The sequence below is a fragment of the Hypoxylon trugodes genome (genome assembly GCF_022578975.1).
Source record: "Hypoxylon trugodes strain CBS 135444 unplaced genomic scaffold F4822scaffold_9, whole genome shotgun sequence".
NCBI classification, from domain to species: Eukaryota; Fungi; Ascomycota; class Sordariomycetes; order Xylariales; family Hypoxylaceae; genus Hypoxylon; species Hypoxylon trugodes.
Window position 1 is genome coordinate 380,068 of NW_026250024.1, and position 19,118 is coordinate 399,185.

Below are 19,118 nucleotides of genomic sequence, written 5' to 3' on the forward strand. Positions count from 1 at the left end.
AAAGTCAACAATAAATCTAATCGTGTAACTTTGGGTCATATTCAACGTAGATTGACGTGGCAGCTCAATGATAGGTATCTTTGTCGCGATGCTTCGATATCGTGGGGATGAGACGGGGTAACACCAACATTGCTCCGTAATGTGTTTGGAACATACCTATTCACGATGACCTAACTTAGAACGTGACCGACAAGCTAGATAACAGCTAGTGCTTTGTAGATCATGTTCGAAGGAAGAAGACTATGTGATTTGATGAGCTCCAGTGTGCAAATGCGTGGTATAGAGGTAACGAATGAAATGGAAGCAACATTAGGCTTAGGGTAGCTCGTCGATAGTTGGTTTGCATACTTCGCTGGGCGTGGATTTGTTGCTGGGTAGTGCATTGGTATCTCAGAGTATCGTAGTAGGCCACGATGCTATCGCTACCGAGGTATATCTTCGAAAGGGAAGACACATCAAGTCCTACTCGCTTCAGAACCCTCTGCGATTAAAAAGGGGTGTAATAGGTATAAGAGGCCTATGATTGTAGGGGTAACTGCTTGCTCGATGGGTTAGATTCCTAGACGTAGAGGGTCCAATTCTTTAAGCTTAGAGCCATAATAATATGGTCACGTATCATGTAAATCGTATAATGATCTGAACACCGAGGTTTTCGTCTATCAAATTATCGACAAATGCTATGGGCATCTCTGGCGCCTATAAAATTGACAACTATACTTAGTACGACCCCGATCTACTTTTACTTTGGTGACCATTAATCACCTCCTTAATCCTCATCCCAGTTAGGGTTGGGACCCGGTGGCTTAGGTCCACCAGCTTGTCTTGCTACAATAATTTGGTCGACTGATAATACGGTTCGTGCCGCTTCTGTGGCCAACTTGATAGCCCAAGCCTTCGTAACCATGAGGTCAAGAATGCCCTCCTCTTTAGCATCTAGGGTGCCCGTGCCGTCATTGTTCTGTATTAATTATGTTAGCCTTGCTTTTAAATCGGGAATAGGAACAGAAGCTGGAAGTCTTACCTCGATATCAATACCCGTAGTCCAGCCATCCTTCTTGTTGTGTGCCGTGTAAAGTCTGCTTAGGACTTCTGTGGCATCCAGACCAGCGCTCTCTGCTATGGTCCTTGCTACAACTTCGAAGGCTTCACCGTATTTTCGGATAGAATATTGTGGTAGGCCTGAAGTCTTGTCACCAAAGTTCTGTATCCTTCCTACAAGCTGTATCTCTGTCGCACCAGCACCAGGGACTAGACGTGCGTCACGAGTAATTGCCTTTACAACGTTGACACCATCGTCGACTGCTCGCTCGACATCGTCAAGATAGTTTTGCGTAGCACCTCTGAGGACGAGAGTTGCCGTTCTCGTGACTTCATCTTCTTGTCTGAAAACTGTCACACGGTCTCCACCGATCTCGAGCGTCTCAACAACATCCACAGATCCCATCTCGTCAGGCATAGGAGCGCCTAATCTCGCAAGGGGAGTGGCACCAACGACTCGGCATACTCTTCGCAATTCAAACTTGCTTAGAATCTTGATGACGAGGATACCGTATCGGTTGAGGTAGTGCATAGCGAGTTCTCCTACGGTTGAACCAGCCACCACGACTCTTAAGCCGACATCATGTAATTCCTTGATAGCGGCCTCGAGTTGCTCCTCCTCTCCCTTGGTGAAGTCCATCATCTCCTTGGCATTGTGTAACAATACAGTACCCTTAGTTTCAGTCTGGCTGGTGTCGATGGGGCAAGAGAAAACTCCGACCTTGGCCTTGGTCGCTTTCTTGACCGATCCATTAGGTTCCTTAGGGAAAACCATACCCTTCACTACTCGGCTCTGTTCTAAGCTTCCACCCATAATCTTGACTACTCGGATGTTATCAACGTTGAAGTTGACGGGGTTCTTGGGTAGTACGGCAAGGACTGCTTCCGCGACAAGGTTGGCTAGGGTGTCTTCGGTTCCGTTTTGCTTGCTCGCTACCACCGTTCGAATCGCCTTGCTCAACTCTTCTTGGTCCCTAATGTTCTCTACCTTATCCACGACAAGTGCCTCTAAGGCTTCTAGCGCGAAGGTTTGAGCACGCTCGTAGCCTGTAACGATATCGGCTGTTTTTAAACCCATTCGTAGCAGGTCTTCGGCCTTCTTGAGGAGTTCTCCAGCGAGGACAATAACGAGGTTAGTCGCATCACCCATCTCGGCTTCTTGTTGTTGACTGGCCATAACTAAGAGCTTCGCGGCGGGGTGGACGACATCGAGTTCCTTAAGGATAGTGGCGGCGTCGGAGGTGAGAATCATCTTCTGGAGATGGTTGATGATGATCTTATTTCGGCCATAGGGTCCTAAGGAGGTTTGGACCGTAGAAGAGATCGCTCGACAAGCATCGATATTTCGTAGCACAGCTCCATCTTCTGAATCATAGCTATAAGATTATTTGTTAGAACTTCCCCTCGTTGTATGATTGTATATATTGGTCAGGATGGTGGGGGAGTAAACATACTTGTTGTAGCCTTGCTTGAACAGGCCAGCGTTTGGCGCGTTCGGCACGTTAAGCGACATATTTGCTTTGGCTATTCAGATAAACTTCTCTACTTTTTATGGTTCAAAAGAGTATAATGTTTGAAGTATTATCGTGAAATAGGCCACCGTTTAATGCTGGACAAGACTTGGTGTTGGTGGGTTTCTTTTAGTTGAAAGTTGAAGCTCCTATCAAAAAAATATTAGTGGGGCAATCAAAAGCTATGGGGGGTTATCGAGAATGTATCTAAGTACTTTTTTTTTTTAAGCTTGGTGCTTGTGCCTTCCACCTACAAACAAGCCTCGCAGCATATAAGTGGAGTGGTTAGCACACCTAACCAATCATGGCGTCACAATATCAGCCTTGTTATTTAAGTTAATGAAGGTTATTTGGTACATTGATTGTATTGGGATATTTCGTCGCGCGTTGGTTAACACCATCTCTTCTCCTTCTCTCTCTCTTTCCATCATCATCACTATAGATTTCGATTTCACTGCCGAAGAAAATCTACCTTCTTAATCCATAATATTTGTTCTCTCTCCGACAAATCTAAATATTCCTGTTGACGGTCATTTCTTGATTTTCGCATCGGTAAGCTCAGATTTGAATTGTTCTGATTGAGCCCGTCGGATATCCCTTCTTTGCCCCAAGGCGCGGCGCGACTATTAGTCGCACTTCATTGCAATCATGGCTCCCCAGAATCGTAAGTATATTTCTCTCATCATGAAAGCTTCATCTAGCGACTGCCTTAACTCTGATCTTGCGCCGAGCTTTGAACTCGACGTAATGAATCATGATTGTATCTCACCCGTCAGAACTGCTTGTTTTAACCATCGCCCCCCCAATTTCTGTATCCAAGAACCAAAAGATCCTAAAAGGCCTATGCAAGCTTCATTTGAGAGGGATTGTCGTCGCTGTACTTTCAATATTTGCATTTGAGCTCAAGCTGGGGTTAAATGGATTTGGGATGTAATGTTCGTGGTTGTGATCGCGCATCGTGAATTTTACAGGAAATATATGCTAACCGCCTCGACTCAATAGTTAATCCGCCTTCCCTCCCCCCCACCGTCGAGGAAGCCTATCGTCGCAAGTGTATCCAATTGAAGGAGCGCACCAAGGAGATCGAAGATGAGTCGAGAGCCTATCAGCTACGACTTAACAGACTCCAGCGCCAAGTACAAAAGCTACGCCTTGAGCGAGCATTCCTCCTTGAGCAAGTCGCTAAGCGCACAAGTACCAATGTGGAGGACTCTGAGGGTAGCCCAAGCCCACCGCCGACCGTAAGTACCAATCTTTTTCTCACTTATGGAATATTTTAATTGAACTTTAGATCTGACTGTATAGCAGCCTAAGGACAAGCCGTTGCGGACCAAACGTGGTCACCGGAAGCCTTCATTGCTACCAGTCAATGAGCCTGGCGGCCCCAATGCCACCTTCATCAACCAGAACCTGAATACCCTCTCCCCGAGCTCCGACGCCTTTTCCCACTCCCAACTCGATAAAGACGGTAGCGGCCGTGGTGCCACCAATGGCGTACCTAAGCGACCTAAGCGTCCCAGCAATGCCTTCGAGATATACTGCAACGACACGCGTCCTCTCCTTCAAGCTCAACATAAGGATAAGATCGCGGCGGGTGAGTTCCGTGTCGAGGAAGAGCTTGCGCGTGGATGGAAGGATCTTCCAGAGAAAGAGAAGGAAGAGTTCCAGGTCCGATACGAGCAAGAACTATCGCAATACAAGGAGGCTGTTGAGGAGTACAAACGTAGTGCCAAGGAGGCGGCGCGCTCGCGTTCCCGTGGTCGTGATAGAGACCTCCTTGCTACCAGCAACAGAATGCGAAGTGTTGGTCTGACAGGAGGATCAGGAGCTCGCGCGGCTCGTTTCGAAGAACCTCAAGATGATGAGGGAGACGAGGATCAAGATGTTGAGATGGCGGAGCCCGGTGATCCTGAACCCGCCGCCGATCAAGATACGGATCCTGAGACTGAGGTTGACGAGAACGATGGCGTTGTTGATGATTAGGATCTCGTCTTGCAATTAGCCGGTTGCCCCCCGGGCTCCTTGTCCCTCATCTTAGACGGCACCGGCAACTAGATCAACAACAATACCTGCAATTACATACACGCACCTATACCGACTCATGAAGCAAAATGGGTGTCTCATAACAGAACTCGATGGCTTCTCAGATTGGCATCACTCAAGTGATAGAAGTGATACCGCATAATCCTACGTTTACCCACGGCAAAAAGGCGTTACGGTTACGGAATTTGGTCATCGATGTACAGTATCCGGCGAGCTGGGAAAGCTCAGGTAATCAAGAAGTGAGGAAGGATTTGATACGGCATCTTGAGTTTCCGTGAAAAGGGTATCCCTTCTCAAGGGAATATGGCATTATAGGGTTAGGCACGGATGAATCAAAAAATGCGGCGCTTTTTGCGTTTTTATCATAATATGAATTTTGCTGTGGATGTGATTTGTTTGTGTTATGAAACTTCGGTGTCTGAATGATTTTGTTGTCGGGGCGATTCCCACGCGAAGTTGGGAGAATGTTACATGTAATGTATTCAAGCTAATTGTGATTCTTCGCGGGGATTAACTAATAACACCGATACAGCTCGAGCCAGGCATTATTCAGATTAATTGAGCCCTCCAACTATAACAATATACACGCATCCGTACCCAAACGCCAAAAGCTGTGAATTACAGATTGCTACCTAGAAATATTTGCTTTTGGATGGGATGCTATGCTATGCTAACCAACGCCCAAACACCGTCCATTCCTCTATTTAGGGGGTAACACGCAACCGGATTAACCCGTCTCAACATATTCCGCTAGGTAAATACATACTGAATCTGATATAAACGAGAAAAATATGTTGAGAAAGGATATTTAATCCACGCCTGCGTAGAGATCGACGACGATGTTGACGGCAGCGACTAGGATCTCGGCGGCGATGAGTATGATAACTGTAATTTTTCAAGTTAGTTATTACTACTATCATGCCGAATTTAAGATAGGAAAGGCATATATAAATAATAACGTACCAATCCACTCCAACTTCTCCCCATGTCCATGACTCAACTGATCCTTCAGCACGGCTAGTAAATCCGCAATGACATCCAATCTCTCAGTCAACAGACCAACACGTTGATCCATTTCGAGGTAGCTACGCACGGCTTGGTACACGGGCTCGAGATGGGGTTCTACCCAAAAGAGTTCGGGTGTATCGAGGACGCTGCCGTTGAGGTGGATGTTGATGCGTAGGATGAATAGCTCGCCAATTTGCATATTAATCTGCGCCCGTGAGAGCGCAATCTTGCCCGTTAGTGCAATTTGCGTCGGGATATCTTTGCATGTGTCAACTGTAGAGGCGATGAGTTCTTCGAATAGAGAAGTCTGTAGTTAGGTTAGTAGCCGACTCTATGTATAGAAGGTAGAGTAATAAAATAACGGACCTTGACGCTCTGTGCCAGCGCGTGAGATATAGCTAGCTTCGTCATATAATTCCCCTTGTCGCGCAACGTGATGAAATCATTGTATATACGCGGTTGATACTCGTTCGTATAGTAGAAGTTAAAACATTCAGTTTCCACGTCGTCCACGTCTAGCTTCTCGAGTTCGAACTTGGCGATGTCTTTGAGGAAACGCTGTTCGTGCGCTGGGGACATGCCCCATATAACTACGACGCCATAGTCGAATAGGAACACTTCGGGTGTGTGTACCTGTGTATCGAAGTTGACGTCTTGTGGCCGATGATCCGAGTGAGACCGTGAATCATGTATAGCGCTTTCGTCATCCGGATGATGGCGGTACGCGAGGTTGTTGTGCATATCCCGACCGTTGCTGAATGAGGACTCGTCGTCTTGCGAATGCATATCTTGTAAGCTTTCTCTCCTGAACGTCTCCGAGTGTTCCTCTACCGAGCCAGTTGAATGTCTCCTCTCGTACGCTTGGATCGGTCTCTCCCGTACCTCTTCCACGGCTTCCGCCCGCTCTGCCGATTTGCCGAGTGTGTAGTTATATGGTGAGTATATACACTCGTCGATTAACTTAGGATTCGCTCCCCGGTTCTTGCCCCTGCCTTTCAAGAACCGCATTAGACCATCCATCTGGTACTTCGTCGCGGTACAATAAGCCGTCACGCGTGGCAGCTTGTCTCGATCCGCCTTTCCCAGCCGCGCAGCATCTCGCCTTGCCGTGGGATCCTTTATGCGCGTGTATTGTGAATATACATCCCTTCCGCTTTCCTCGTCTGGTCCTTCCTCATCTAGCTCAGGGTTCGGTAAAAGCTTTAACTTCTGCGCGTTCTTGGAACTTCGTTGAGGTCCGATTTTGGGAATGGGACCAAGTGCCGGCGGTAGGGCGGTGAAGACGGCGCCATGGCTGTTTCGGCGGCGTAGACGGTTGTTTAGCGTCGAGAGTATGGGCGGCGGATTAGCGACACCAGTTCCTGAGGCTATCGAACCTGTAGTACGACCATGCTCAATGTTTACTGTACTCGGCGATGAGCTTAGTGAAGCGGGATCGGGGTCAATGGTTCTAGACACAGGGTTCGGATTAAAGGTTACGTTGCGCGCGCTCTTCGGTCGACCGGTATCCTGACGGAGGAGAGGAGTTCGTTCTGATGTAGGACTCGCGAAGCTCGTAGAAGGCCGAGGTGATAAAGGTGAAGTAGCCATCGCAACTTTTTCGTGGAATGTAGCTCGATGCACATAAACAAGAGCTTGTCGGACTATCACTAAGCAACCCCCAACGTGTTACGATGAAGTTCTGTGTTTGGTGTTATCGTGTTGCCATGTGAAAGAACGAGAAACTTCCGAGATCAATTGGAGATAGCTCTAAATTGTTGATATAATTACTCGGAAGACTACATAGGGCTGCAAGTAAAAATAAAAAAGAAAATAGACTTGGAAGCTTGTTTGGTGGATGAGGGATTGTGATAGGTGATGAAGGTTGAAAGTTTAGAAGGCTTAAGCCTAAGAAGTTCTAGAAACCCAATTAATTCTTGGAGCTAGCATGTAGCTCGGTAGTATGACGTTCATTGAATTGGCCATCGCTCAAAGGGAGGAAGGGAAAGAAATCAAATAAAAAAGAGGTTAGCTCCTGCTTGTCGACGTCAGATCCCTGTATTATTGCGGGGAAACTATTAAAAGTTACTTGCATGTATATCCAAGTATTATTATAGTACGTAAGTACTATTCAATACTTGCATGAGTACTACCATCTCCAACATTGAACCTAAAAGTGAGTTGCCCCAATCCGTCTTCCGCCTTCCTTCAAACAAAAACACATACCCTCATTTCCTATGCTATAGCTCCAAAAGGAGACCTGAGAAAAACTGCCCCGAACATCATTATTCTCCATATCCTAACCCCCATAATTCGTTAATAAAGACTCCTTCTAGATGCTACTGACCAGTCTAGGATCAACCTAAACAATAGTCCGGGATAATACCCGATGAACATAACCGCTAAAGACTCATTCTATCCCAGGGTATCATAAATGCCGAGATAAGAAACATTCATGCATCGATTACCTTCGTCTCAATCTTGAAACCTGCATCATCCAAACGATCAACAAACCCCTGGCCTAGGCACGAGGGAGTATATACACCTCCGTTAAGCTTGACTTCGCCCAGCAATAAAGTCCGAGCGCCTTCGCTCAGAAATGCCGCGGTCACTATGAAGATAATTAGTTAAGAAATTTCCCCGACCGTGTGAATAGGCTACTTACTGGAATACAAGGGCCCTTTGAACTCGGCCTTGCTCCAGACCTGCTTGCCACTAGGTGGCTGGGTGTCCGGCGTAGCTACCCCACGGAACTTAACATATTCTTTCTTACTTTCTTCCTTGCTTGCTCCTTCACCAGGCTGAGCAACATACTTGCGAATCAATTTCCGGAATGGTGGGCAGAACATTAGTAAGAGGCTACCAACAACGATGCTATAATGCATCGCGATGCCCCTTGCATAGTTTCTAGCTCGCGTAAATTCCCGGTATGTGAAATTCGGGCCGTGAAACTGCTTTTGCAACGAAGGTTCTTGCTGGGACAGACCCCAAGAGCGCTGTACAACTGCCGTGTTCGTTCCCGAGGTAACGGATGTCGACAAGAGGCCAAGATTGGGTATCGTGTGTAAACCTGTCCATTTTGAGAAAAGCGACGGCTTCGGCGCTAATTTCGAATTGACAACGGGAGATAGGGCATATGGCTTGTGAGATTTCTTCACGTCCTTGAAGCTGAAGATGTCGAACAGTCCGAGCAGGGTAAAAAGAGTGCCACCAGATGGTGTACCACTATGTTGCGTTAACGTCTCGTCAAATTACCCAGAGTAGATATAGACTCACTGTATCTCATGCAATTCAACTACAACATCAGCGACCGGAGCAGATAATTCGGACCGGGCAGTTGAGGCCATCGAATAAGCCAATAGATCCGAAGGCGCAGATTCGAGGGCGGATTGAGGGAACATACAAGCCCCCGAGGCCTTGGCAGTCGCTTCATATTTCTTGATCATGGTCATGTGCCAAACAGCCTCACCAGTACAGTCAAAATAGTGAGTACCAGATTCCGCGCACGCTTTAAAGGCGTGTTCTCCGTACCTCGAGTAAGGTCCGACAGTGGTGATGAGCGCAAAGGTCTTCTTGGCCAAAGTAGCAAGGTCCGCATCGTTCAGGTTACATATTTCAATCTCGGGAGGTTGACGATCAGGATTTAGAGCATTGCACTCTTTGATAACATTTTGTAGCTTTGCTTCAGAGCGGCCAGCTATGGCCCATTTTAGGTCTGTTGGGAAATGAGTTGTGATATATTCCGCAACATATAGCCCAGTATAGCCTACCAACTGTTAGTTAAGCTTTAGATATGATTGACTAATGGTAATTACCAGTTGCGCCGAATAATACCAAATCATATTGGCGAGGATGTTTCTTGAAAGACATTATCTATTAATTAGTTATAGCCTCACAGTACTCGACTTCGAAGAACAACCCCGATTAGATAGTCTTGACTCGGTGTAGATAAGCAAGGGATGCAACGCAGGGCTGAACTGAATAGAATAAGGATCTCTCTATTATAGTTTGAACTAAGAACGGGAGAAACTTAAAAAAAAAAAGAGGAAAGAAGGAAATAAAAACATCGAAATTGAAAAATAGAATACGTGGCGACTCCCTTTTCCTATTATTATTAGGGCTATAAACAGGTAGAGAAAATAGATAGATAGGACCATGACCTTTGCAATTTTGCACAACGGGGATCGGGCGGGTTTGATATTCCATTACTCATTCCCCATTTTGGCACCGCCTCTAAAAGGCCGGGGGTTACCATCAAGGAGGCTTCAAACTCGGTAGTGACCGATCGCAGTTCTAGCTACGAAAGGAATCAAGGCCGTACATGCCTCGGGCTCACATCTCCAAAAGAATGAGAGCTCCGGTGTTTCGTAGATGTCAATCCGGTTGAGAGCGCCGTAGGGTGTCGGCAACGTCCCTAATTCGGGTTAGTGTCAAGTTGCGATCATCACAAGGATCTGCTGTGGCACTCTCGCTCCGTTGGTGCAGCAAGATAAGCCAATCAAATCACAACAAATTTGTCCGTGCTTTAATCCACTTAGTCGAATCGGGGTATTTTTTGCTAGACCCCGGACGGAATTCATCTGATTGGCAAGGGATGTAGGTTTAGTCATTTAAGTCACCTGACCTTAATTCCCCTCTCCGAGTCCCGAGGTCGCGTCTTTAATATGGGTACAGATATACCTACCCAAAGTAATCTATTTGCAACCTGGTCTGTGCATTACCAAAAAAAAAAAGTTTATGTAAGCTCGCTTAGACCCTAGGAAGGACCACCACTAGATTTTACACATTCCGAGCCAAAATCAAAAATTTGTGTGTGTGTCTAGCCCAGCCGAACTAAGCCCACTCAGCAAGCATCCCAACCTTGAAATTTCTAAATTGACGAAACTTCACGTTGACCACAATCCGAAACACCGCACCTTTCCATCGTCGTCTACACCCAACGTACGATCCTCACATTAATCAGACAAGATGACGAAGCGCACAAAGAAGGTCGGTGTTACCGGCAAGTACGGTACTAGGTTAGTATTTTACGACTTCATTCGCATTTAATTTTCTAGATTTCCTCGAGCGGCCTCATCATCGTTGGTAGTCGAACATCGACCGATTTGATGGACACCACAAATTACGACAAATATCCAATTTCGAAAAAGAATAGGACGCTCGGGGAGATTGTTTTATTTCTCTTGCTAGGGATTGGGCTAACAATATTTCTCCCAAAATAGATACGGTGCCTCGCTCCGAAAGCAAGTCAAGAAGATGGAAATCACTCAACACGCCAAGTATAACTGCACTTTCTGCGGAAAGGTCACCGTCAAGCGTCACTCCGTCGGTATCTGGAACTGCAAGGCCTGTGGAAAGACCGTTGCTGGAGGCGCCTACACCGTATCGTATGTTAAAATAATACAAGCATCGCCAAGAGCTAGATACCCCCGAGCGAAGTAGAGGATGTCGGCGCTAACATATATATCGTAGAACTGCCGCCGCCGCTGCCATGCGATCAACGTTGCGACGATTGAGGGAAATCCAGGAGGTTTAAGCGCATGGTGATAAGGAGGGACGGTTATTTTCTTTGCATTTGGCTTCGGTGTACAGGAAAACGGAATTTTTCTAACGCAAACCATGGAGGGTCATGACGACGATCGATGAGTTCCTCGGTCAGCATCAATTTAAGATTGCCTATGGACCATCGATCACAACCAAATGCCAACAAGAATTACATGAACAAACATTTCCGGGTTCTTGGTGTCATACCATACGACCCGACTTTATATCGTGCCTCTTTTTATTGTGAAACCTGCTTTTTAATGCCGATTAGTGTACCTGTCTCTTAGGTATCCTATCGTCGAATACGGGTCGAACATGCGATTCTCGAGCATCGATTCGACCGACCGTATGCGTTTAATGCCTATATAAATGGCAGATTATTTGAATTGATTATAAGTACTAGGTTTCGAGAGCTGCCTAACAAGTTGGGTCGCGTCGTTGGCAGCTTTGTTCCATTCCAAACTGGAGAACATGTGAAGATATCATGACGCCAGAGTGTTCGGTGTCTATATAAGAACAAGGCTCGCGAATATAGGCCACTTCATCGCCGCCAACTCTTTTGGATGTTGGGTCGAGTTCTTTTGCGTGGATGTGTTGTCAACGTCATTACTCATGTGAGTCATCTGACTGCCTACTGGGCGGTAGACTCATCTTTGGAGTGGGATCTAAGTTGACGCATATTTCCAAGGCAGAATTCTATGAGACAAGTGTCACAACGGAAGCAACCAGCCTCAAATTATCGTCGCCCAGACAGACCAAACACTAGGCGTCGGGGATGAACTACCGACCTTATAATAATCATTATAGAAAAAAGACCCGATCTTTATAGTGCGTCTGTTCTCGCTCCGATTCTAGAGAAATCGGCTGCAAAATCCGGATCCAACTTGTTTGCTTCTCCCACCGCTCAAACCTCAATTTAGGTCAGTATATATAGGTATTTTCATTTCGTAACTACCAAATACGCTTTGATGTACATACCATAACTAACCCATACATCATCATTGGTTTACGAGCTTATACCTGGGATCGAGTTTAGTCCCTTTTCGGTAATTATTACAGACCCCGTGGTACAGATTTGGAGAACCGCCCCCTCTTGGCTTTTGAATCATTCATCACCCTACAGTATACACCATACTGTCCTAGCCGAAAGAACCGGGTTTCGAGTATTCTCCCACCCCAACAAGGTCATTACTGTTACTAGTATGAAGGATAGTTGGCCTAGGTAGGTAAGTGAGTTGGAAGCTCGATCATTTATTGTATTGAAGCGGATGAATAAAGAATGCATGGCATCATGCTAATTGATTAAGGGAAAATATTCAAATCGCATCGCATCTGGGTAGATGAGGTACCTAAGTACCGACTTCAGGTACGTCTTGTTCTTTCGATGTCACATACTACCAATTAAGAAGGACAAGTAACACTGCATTAGCCGCAACATGCCGCAACATATATGTACCTGTTCGTTCGTCAATACATGTAAGGTTAGGTACGTAAAGTTTCTTAGTAACCTCCAAGAAATCTGCTCATCTAACTCCCACTTACTACCTGCCTGCTACCTGCCTTGGGAGCGCCTACGCGATCATCCATAAGGAAGGGACCCTGTTGGCAAACTCGGCGGATCGACATTGAACTGGAAAGTCGCAGCTGCACTAAGCTGCAACTTACATGTATATGTATCGCCTACTCAGGTACATGGTACATGTACTTATGGGCCGATTGATGTCGCCAATGAACTTACTTTAAAGTAAGTACTCGTACCTTTGGCTATCTTCATCATGAAAACTTTGATTTGTTTATATTGTCATGTTATTATTTGATGTGGTTTGATTTTTATGGTCCTATAAATTCAGATTTATGGCTTTAATTGATATGTTATTGAAGCTTGAGGTGGGTTGAGCTAAAAGTTACATCAGGTATCTCCAACCAAAACCCGCCGGACGACAACGACGATACTGACTGGCTCAAGTTTTATCTTTTTGGATCATTCGTTACTCTAATTAGACTAGGGAAAGTAAGGTTGTATGTATCTATAGCAACTACCCCTTAAAGAACCAGGTAACCTGACTTACGTATGTAATGCAGCTAGGTACATGTAAGTTTAATAGTTAAGCTGGAGGAAGTCATCAGTCCCTCCATTTTCAGGACGCATGGTCGGCCTTTCTTACGAAGACATATACGTACCTCTAGTAACTTCAAATTATAGAAGTTACATCTCAACAAGCATACAGGGGTGTTTAAGAGGAACTGACGGAACTGACTTGCCTGCGCACATAGCATAGCAATCATTGTCCCACCGAGCAGGTACGAAATACCAGGTCTAAATAACACCCCTCCCACTTTCTCCCAGTTCTCCCAGTTCTCGCAGCGTCAAGGGTTCAGTTGTTGTCAGCTGATTGGGTCTAGGGCGGTTTCTAAGGTTCCAATCCTCTCCGACCAGCCAGCCAGCGCCAGCGTACTAAAGGTGGCAGCGCTAAACTCGTCAAATTCCCATGCTTTCAGGGCCCCCGTCTCCCTTCCGTTCCTTTCTTACTCTTTACGCATTGTCAATCGCCTACCATATTCCTAAATCCACACTGCCAATCCACACCCACCTTTACCACTTTACTTCCTTACCTCTATGGTTCCTTAGCATCCGCCTTGATTCAAGGCAGAGAAAATCAACCTCACATTTTAGATTTTAATAGGACAACAGCAACAAGAAAATCAAAAAGAAAGGGAAAATCGCATGTGGTTTTGAATTTGAATTATATTTGAATTTTCAAACTACATACAATAGTACCTCCAGCTATTGAACCTACCTTTTGCCTGCATTTTACTACATAAACCCATTACACCCTATTTATCTACCTACAATAGGTGCTGTGGAACAGATTAATCACCCAATCTATTACTTTATTCCCCCTCTCCCTCTATAAAAATACTGTTTCTGATGTTTGTTCAACAGCACAGTATAACAAATGACACTTTCTCCTGATCTTTAATTCCCATACAACTTGAAAGATACGTACCAAGATTACCCACATCAACACACCCAAATTCATTTCTCCCCTTGGTCTTTTTCATTACCTAGGTATATTAAAGTTCGAGCTCACGGGGCAAACTCACTATTAAATTCCGCCACATCGTGTTTTCTGTTGGACCAAGCTCGGCTTATTTTATTTGACCCAGCCCCCCCAGTCAGCACATTCATCTCTTCAAACATCAAATCGGTACCTATTAAATCTTTCGACCTTTACTTTCTCCGGGAACGCCTATTACTCTACTACTACTCTGCCACTCCAAAAATCCCACGTCAGAAGGGGGATTTTTGAAGCACCAAAACTTGGCTACCCGACACTACCAATTCTACACTAAGTACTACGCACTACTCAACTACATGCGACATACGACATAAGCACGTTTCCTATCATTCTTCTAATTCCGCCAATAGGCAAATACCTTTTTGTCCCCTTTCACCTTTACTCCTTATTTTTATTCTATTTTTCCTTTTCCTAGGTACATATGTACATGTACCTTACTTTAAGGTTTCTCCCTAGGTCAAACCCAACCCGAAGTACCTAAGTATAATACCTAGGTACTTCCTACGACGCGGGTCGCGGATTATCCTATCCCGCCACTATTACTATTCTCTGGGCCCATCTATCAATTAAGCAATTCATTCTATTCTTCCTTCCATCATTGAATTTGCTTGTTCAACCTACCCCCCTCGAGTTATTATCGACTCCCATCGCCCGCTTCGACCTTATCAATCTACTATCTCAATCCACCACCCACTTATAATTCATACAGCACACATTCGACTCATAAACCCACCCACCAACCAAAGCAGCTATTAACTAACTGCAATTCAACAACGACGAATTAAATAGTTTTGCTGCTGGACCTGCAGCAAAACTTAAATTTTTAGACTTATAGCAAGTCATTTACATGTTGTATTCTCAACATCGACAATTCATGAAATTCTGCCCTGATGGCTGATCAGTGTATCGTCTGTCTAGAAAATCTAGACGTTCAATCGTCGTCGCCGCTTGCACAGTTGCATACATCCCCGGACGATGACCCGTTGGAGGGTACTTCGTCCACTATCACAAAAGCACCGGCACGGCTATCACCTACACCACCAGAGTCTCCATTATGCAACATCACTAATATTTCTAATAACGACGGCGAGGATCATAACATTGCAGTCATTGAAGTTTGTGGCCATGCCTTGCATGACGCTTGTCTACGGGAATGGACGGGAAAGGCAAACAGCTGTCCGATCTGCCGCCAAGCATTTCACTTGGTGCACGTTTATGACAAGCTTGGAGGTAAGCCGAACACCTTCATTCTCTATAACTGCATAACTTCGAGACGGGAAACTAACTATTTTGTTATCATGTAGGCACTCAATTATCCTCATATAAGGTAGAGGATAAGAAACAAGTCGTCGAATTCGATCCTCAAGCTTGGCTTGACGATAACCCCGAAATAGAAGAGTCTAGACCGTGTCCCATCTGCCATCGAACTGACGACGAAGACGTGCTCCTCCTATGCGATAGCTGCGATGCACCATACCACACACATTGCGTGGGCCTTGACTCTGTTCCTAGGGGTCATTGGTTTTGTTTCGAGTGCGCAGACACTGGCTCAGAGCTCCTTACCGCTGAACTTCAAGGTGATGACTTCTCGGTCGCTGGCTTTTCGGATGGCCATTCTGATTACTTGCCACGCACTTCAGCTTCTATGCGACGGGCTCGACAACAAGCGCGTTCTAGCGATTGGCAAGGGGCCTGGGGTCAAATTGCAGGTCGGGTCTACGATGCATTGAACCTCGACCTTGATAACCACGATGACGACGAAGTTCTGCGGGGCTTTCGGCGAACGCAACAACGGAGCGAACAAGAGCGAAACGAGTACAGGAGATGGCAACAACGTATCAGTATCGCTAGCCGCCTTGGGGCCCATGATGTGTTCGCAAATAACCTCTCAAATGTTCTCCCCCCATCTGTTGCGCCGCGAGCTTCAACTCCTCGTCCCAGTCCCTTCGCTCCTCCGGAAGAGTCACAGGAAGAAAGACAAGCCTGGGGTGCTTTAGAGAAGGCCATGGAAGCTACTAACACTACCAATGGTGCCAGCTCAACCCCAAATCATCGAAAACGAAAGTCTCGCTCAGTGACTGCTTCCCCGGTTGAACCTCAACAGCCAGAACGTAAATTGAAACGACCACGGACAAGGAGAGCCCCCATGACAGGACATGCTTCATCGTCCTCAAGTAGGCATTCCATACAAACCAATCAACCTACATCAGCTGGATCCGGTCCGAGTTCAGCTTCAACCCAACCAAGCAGTGGTGACGCTCCGTCTTTTCTCTCTTCACTACTTAAAGAGGTGGAAATGAGTACACCTTCTGACGATGAGAACACCCGACCATTTTTCACCTTTTCCAACCCAATAGTGGATCAATCATCACCCGCTTCATCCCCTTCCCCTTCTGCTCATAGTAGTCCTCGAGCAATGTCGGCGACACCGCCACCACGCGGAATTATGGATCGACCAGGTTCGCCCCTCTCTCTAAGCTCACATATTGAGCCGATATACCCTCCTACAAATTACATGGCGAATCGAAACAATAGCGATAATAGCGACTCGGAATCAGGATCTCGTCAACACGCGCGTCGCAACCAAAATGGTCGAGCACATAGCGGCTCGCCGGGAATCCAACAACCTCGACCTCAACGTCAGCAGTCAGCAAACATTAACCGAAGTGAAAAACGCCCACAAGAGACTTCGCCTGCGCGTGTACCGTTGCCTTTTGAGATGAAGGAGAGCATAAGTGGTATTGTGAAGGACGCCCTTAAACCTCACTGGAAATCCGGACATATCACGGCGGATCAGTACGCGTCTATTAATCGTGACCTAAGCCACAAATTATACAAGGAGGTTTCGGACGATTCCCTCAACGACAATGCCCGACAACGATTCGAGAAGATTGCAACAAAAGAAGTTGCGAGAGCAGTTGCAACTCTTAAGGCATGATGATAATGACCTTAGTACCATTTTCATTCGCGGCGAAACGGGAACAGACTAGATACGGAAACTCGGACATTTTTACGCGGCGTTTTTCACGGATTATTGGGCATCATTGGGAAGTTTCGGGTGAACTATAGAGCCTTTGATCTTATCAAGATACCCATTTGCGAGGACTTGTCTGCTTTAACTGTTGAGGTGTTGGTACTCATATGCACTGCTTTTGCATACGCGGCGGCGTTTGGTATGGGGATTAAGATATATCCTCTTTAAAGAGGTATGGACGTACAATAGCATTCGCATGGGACAGGTTTGAGCTTTTATCATTTTTAACTTATTGGGGCCCTATATACACCAGGGCGTTTTTATGGAACTCACATTAGTAGGGGTATGATTGATTTTTGGGAGTGTATAAGTAGAGCATTAGATTAGGGAGGAGGAAATATCAATTCATACTCGATATTATATTGCTCTATGGAAATCTTTTTGACGCTCAATTTGTAGCAGAAAATTCTCCAGACTTCCAATTATTGATAGCAGCGTCCTACGTATCAACAGTAAATCAGGAACACATAGCGGAGCAAGTCTGCGAGACTGTTTCATAAATTCTTGCTATACTGATTCAAAGAATTATGTAATTAGGCCACGGTACCTTAGTACCAATGGGACTTGTACGACGCCACGTATGACTCAGCCCCAGGCAGCCACCGGGTCCACATATTTTTATCTTTATTTTTATTCTAGTATCGAATTTGATTTTCAAACTTCTTTCTCTTCTTCTTTTTCTTTCCTCAAGGCACCATTCCTTATCATCAGGCTTCCATATTAGTTCGAATCCCCTCGTTTTGAAGGGAATTGAACGCGTCACGATAGTCCTGACCATTTACGTGTGCCGAGAGGGAATTATTAACGCAGTCTTATTTTCGCTAGCAGTACCTGCAATTTTTTATTTGAGACTGGGTTCGCTGTTAGATAGATTCTGCTGACATTTTTTATTTATCCTGAATATTTTGGGGGGTTGTATTTGAATGGACTTTGGGTTTTACGGTGGAGTTGACTCGTAATTCTTGCATTCTGGTGTGGGATATGTGGTGCTCGTAGCCGTGTGTTCGAGTCTGTGGCTTGTTGCAAACGAGGGAATCGAACCTGTTTGCAAATTGGCGTTTGTCGGTTCAGTGGGTCGTGTTTTTTGCAAGATGAGCTAAGACGGGGCGGTATAAATACCGTGGCGCGGATACCCGTGACATCGTATTTAGTTCATAGCAAATTCGTATATATTCGTGACTATCGAACATTCATGTTTCTTTCGTAGAGAGTCGTGTATGGGTCCATTGTCTTCAGCCATCACAGTTAAGCTACAGTATGCTAGTAACCTATGAATAGTTGAGCTGAATTGACTCCGGCTCTCATAGCCTATATAATATGGTATCGAGGGTTGTGTTAGGTGTAGTTATGCCCTACGTTCATTCGCTTCCGAAATCTAAAATCTAACACTACACCTTTGACTGCTAGAATCGTCCGAGCTGTGAGATGCTCCGGAGATTGATACTCGAAGCTATTGGAAGTAATATAGACATGGAGGGAATTATATGTAAAATATCACGAAATTAGCTCAGTCTAGGCACCTGTCACACCGAAGACAGATTTGATCTTGTCTAGTTCCCCGGACTTATTCATGGACACACGAACTCTTGAGAATATCTTATAGCTTTACATCTTGGACCCTACGAGACCCGTTGAAACTTGCGATCGTAAACTCTTACTGATAATGTTGACGTCCATACTATATCAAACCATCAAGAATAGAAATAACCAAGCAACCTCGTAGCGACACGAACCCTCGCCACTCAAGACAAGTTGTACTCCCCTCACTATAAGCCCGACGTGTAACTTGATATAGCCCTATACTCGAAAATACCTCAAAATCTCAGCACCCGCGTCTCAAGCTTCTAACCCATATATCCTATTGGTTATCACACATGCACA

The 19,118-nt window shown here is 45.6% G+C and overlaps 6 protein-coding genes across 6 annotated transcripts; 3 read left to right on the plus strand and 3 right to left on the minus strand.

The window, feature by feature from the left end:
- Positions 1–608: 608 nt before the first annotated feature.
- F4822DRAFT_415190 (T-complex protein 1 subunit theta) lies at positions 609–2,700 on the minus strand. Its single transcript, XM_051459209.1, has 3 exons — positions 2,493–2,700; positions 1,022–2,414; positions 609–958 (listed from the first exon to the last, which is right to left on the minus strand). The coding sequence occupies exons 1-3, from the start codon at positions 2,549–2,551 to the stop codon at positions 767–769; spliced, it is 1,644 nt and encodes a 547-aa protein (XP_051310225.1). The 5' UTR covers positions 2,552–2,700; the 3' UTR covers positions 609–766.
- A 497-nt stretch (positions 2,701–3,197) lies between these two features.
- On the plus strand, positions 3,198–5,135 carry F4822DRAFT_445891 (uncharacterized protein; the record flags this gene model as incomplete). The annotated part of the gene is made up of 3 exons (XM_051463441.1): positions 3,198–3,213; positions 3,552–3,790; positions 3,858–5,135. 3 exons carry the CDS (start codon positions 3,198–3,200, stop codon positions 4,530–4,532), a joined length of 930 nt encoding a protein of 309 aa, XP_051310226.1. The 3' UTR covers positions 4,533–5,135.
- F4822DRAFT_363983 (DUF155-domain-containing protein) lies at positions 5,037–7,558 on the minus strand. The gene is made up of 3 exons (XM_051456156.1): positions 5,967–7,558; positions 5,556–5,907; positions 5,037–5,477 (listed from the first exon to the last, which is right to left on the minus strand). The coding sequence occupies exons 1-3, from the start codon at positions 7,188–7,190 to the stop codon at positions 5,401–5,403; spliced, it is 1,653 nt and encodes a 550-aa protein (XP_051310227.1). The 5' UTR covers positions 7,191–7,558; the 3' UTR covers positions 5,037–5,400.
- Positions 7,559–7,591: 33 nt separating this feature from the next.
- F4822DRAFT_415196 (uncharacterized protein) lies at positions 7,592–10,037 on the minus strand. Its single transcript, XM_051459210.1, has 4 exons — positions 9,395–10,037; positions 8,856–9,345; positions 8,245–8,804; positions 7,592–8,190 (listed from the first exon to the last, which is right to left on the minus strand). The coding sequence occupies exons 1-4, from the start codon at positions 9,447–9,449 to the stop codon at positions 8,033–8,035; spliced, it is 1,263 nt and encodes a 420-aa protein (XP_051310228.1). The 5' UTR covers positions 9,450–10,037; the 3' UTR covers positions 7,592–8,032.
- Positions 10,038–10,282: 245 nt separating this feature from the next.
- On the plus strand, positions 10,283–11,414 carry F4822DRAFT_364037 (ribosomal protein L37ae). Its single transcript, XM_051456157.1, has 4 exons — positions 10,283–10,318; positions 10,427–10,597; positions 10,802–10,966; positions 11,052–11,414. Exons 2-4 carry the CDS (start codon positions 10,548–10,550, stop codon positions 11,113–11,115), a joined length of 279 nt encoding a protein of 92 aa, XP_051310229.1. The 5' UTR covers positions 10,283–10,318; positions 10,427–10,547; the 3' UTR covers positions 11,116–11,414.
- A 3,679-nt stretch (positions 11,415–15,093) lies between these two features.
- On the plus strand, positions 15,094–17,141 carry F4822DRAFT_433003 (uncharacterized protein; the record flags this gene model as incomplete). The annotated part of the gene is made up of 2 exons (XM_051461755.1): positions 15,094–15,433; positions 15,508–17,141. 2 exons carry the CDS (start codon positions 15,094–15,096, stop codon positions 17,139–17,141), a joined length of 1,974 nt encoding a protein of 657 aa, XP_051310230.1.
- Positions 17,142–19,118: the final 1,977 nt, after the last annotated feature.

Bases quoted from the DNA above. Each gene is read 5' to 3' on its own strand.
- F4822DRAFT_415196 (XM_051459210.1), bottom strand. From the start codon at position 9,449: ATGTCTTTCAAGAAACATCCTCGCCAATATGATTTGGTATTATTCGGC. The intron at 9,346-9,394 runs GTAATTACCATT...AACAGTTGGTAG, and splicing joins GGTATTATTCGGCGCAACTG to GCTATACTGGGCTATATGTT. The intron at 8,191-8,244 runs GTAAGTAGCCTA...TTATCTTCATAG, and splicing joins CAAAGGGCCCTTGTATTCCA to TGACCGCGGCATTTCTGAGC.
- F4822DRAFT_363983 (XM_051456156.1), bottom strand. From the start codon at position 7,190: ATGGCTACTTCACCTTTATCACCTCGGCCTTCTACGAGCTTCGCGAGT. The intron at 5,908-5,966 runs GTCCGTTATTTT...ACCTAACTACAG, and splicing joins CGCTGGCACAGAGCGTCAAG to ACTTCTCTATTCGAAGAACT. The intron at 5,478-5,555 runs GTACGTTATTAT...GAAAAATTACAG, and splicing joins GGAGAAGTTGGAGTGGATTG to TTATCATACTCATCGCCGCC.
- F4822DRAFT_415190 (XM_051459209.1), bottom strand. From the start codon at position 2,551: ATGTCGCTTAACGTGCCGAACGCGCCAAACGCTGGCCTGTTCAAGCAA. The intron at 2,415-2,492 runs GTATGTTTACTC...ATAATCTTATAG, and splicing joins TTCAAGCAAGGCTACAACAA to CTATGATTCAGAAGATGGAG. The intron at 959-1,021 runs GTAAGACTTCCA...TAATTAATACAG, and splicing joins CTACGGGTATTGATATCGAG to AACAATGACGGCACGGGCAC.
- F4822DRAFT_364037 (XM_051456157.1), top strand. From the start codon at position 10,548: ATGACGAAGCGCACAAAGAAGGTCGGTGTTACCGGCAAGTACGGTACT. The intron at 10,598-10,801 runs GTTAGTATTTTA...CTCCCAAAATAG, and splicing joins ACCGGCAAGTACGGTACTAG to ATACGGTGCCTCGCTCCGAA. The intron at 10,967-11,051 runs GTATGTTAAAAT...TATATATCGTAG, and splicing joins GGAGGCGCCTACACCGTATC to AACTGCCGCCGCCGCTGCCA.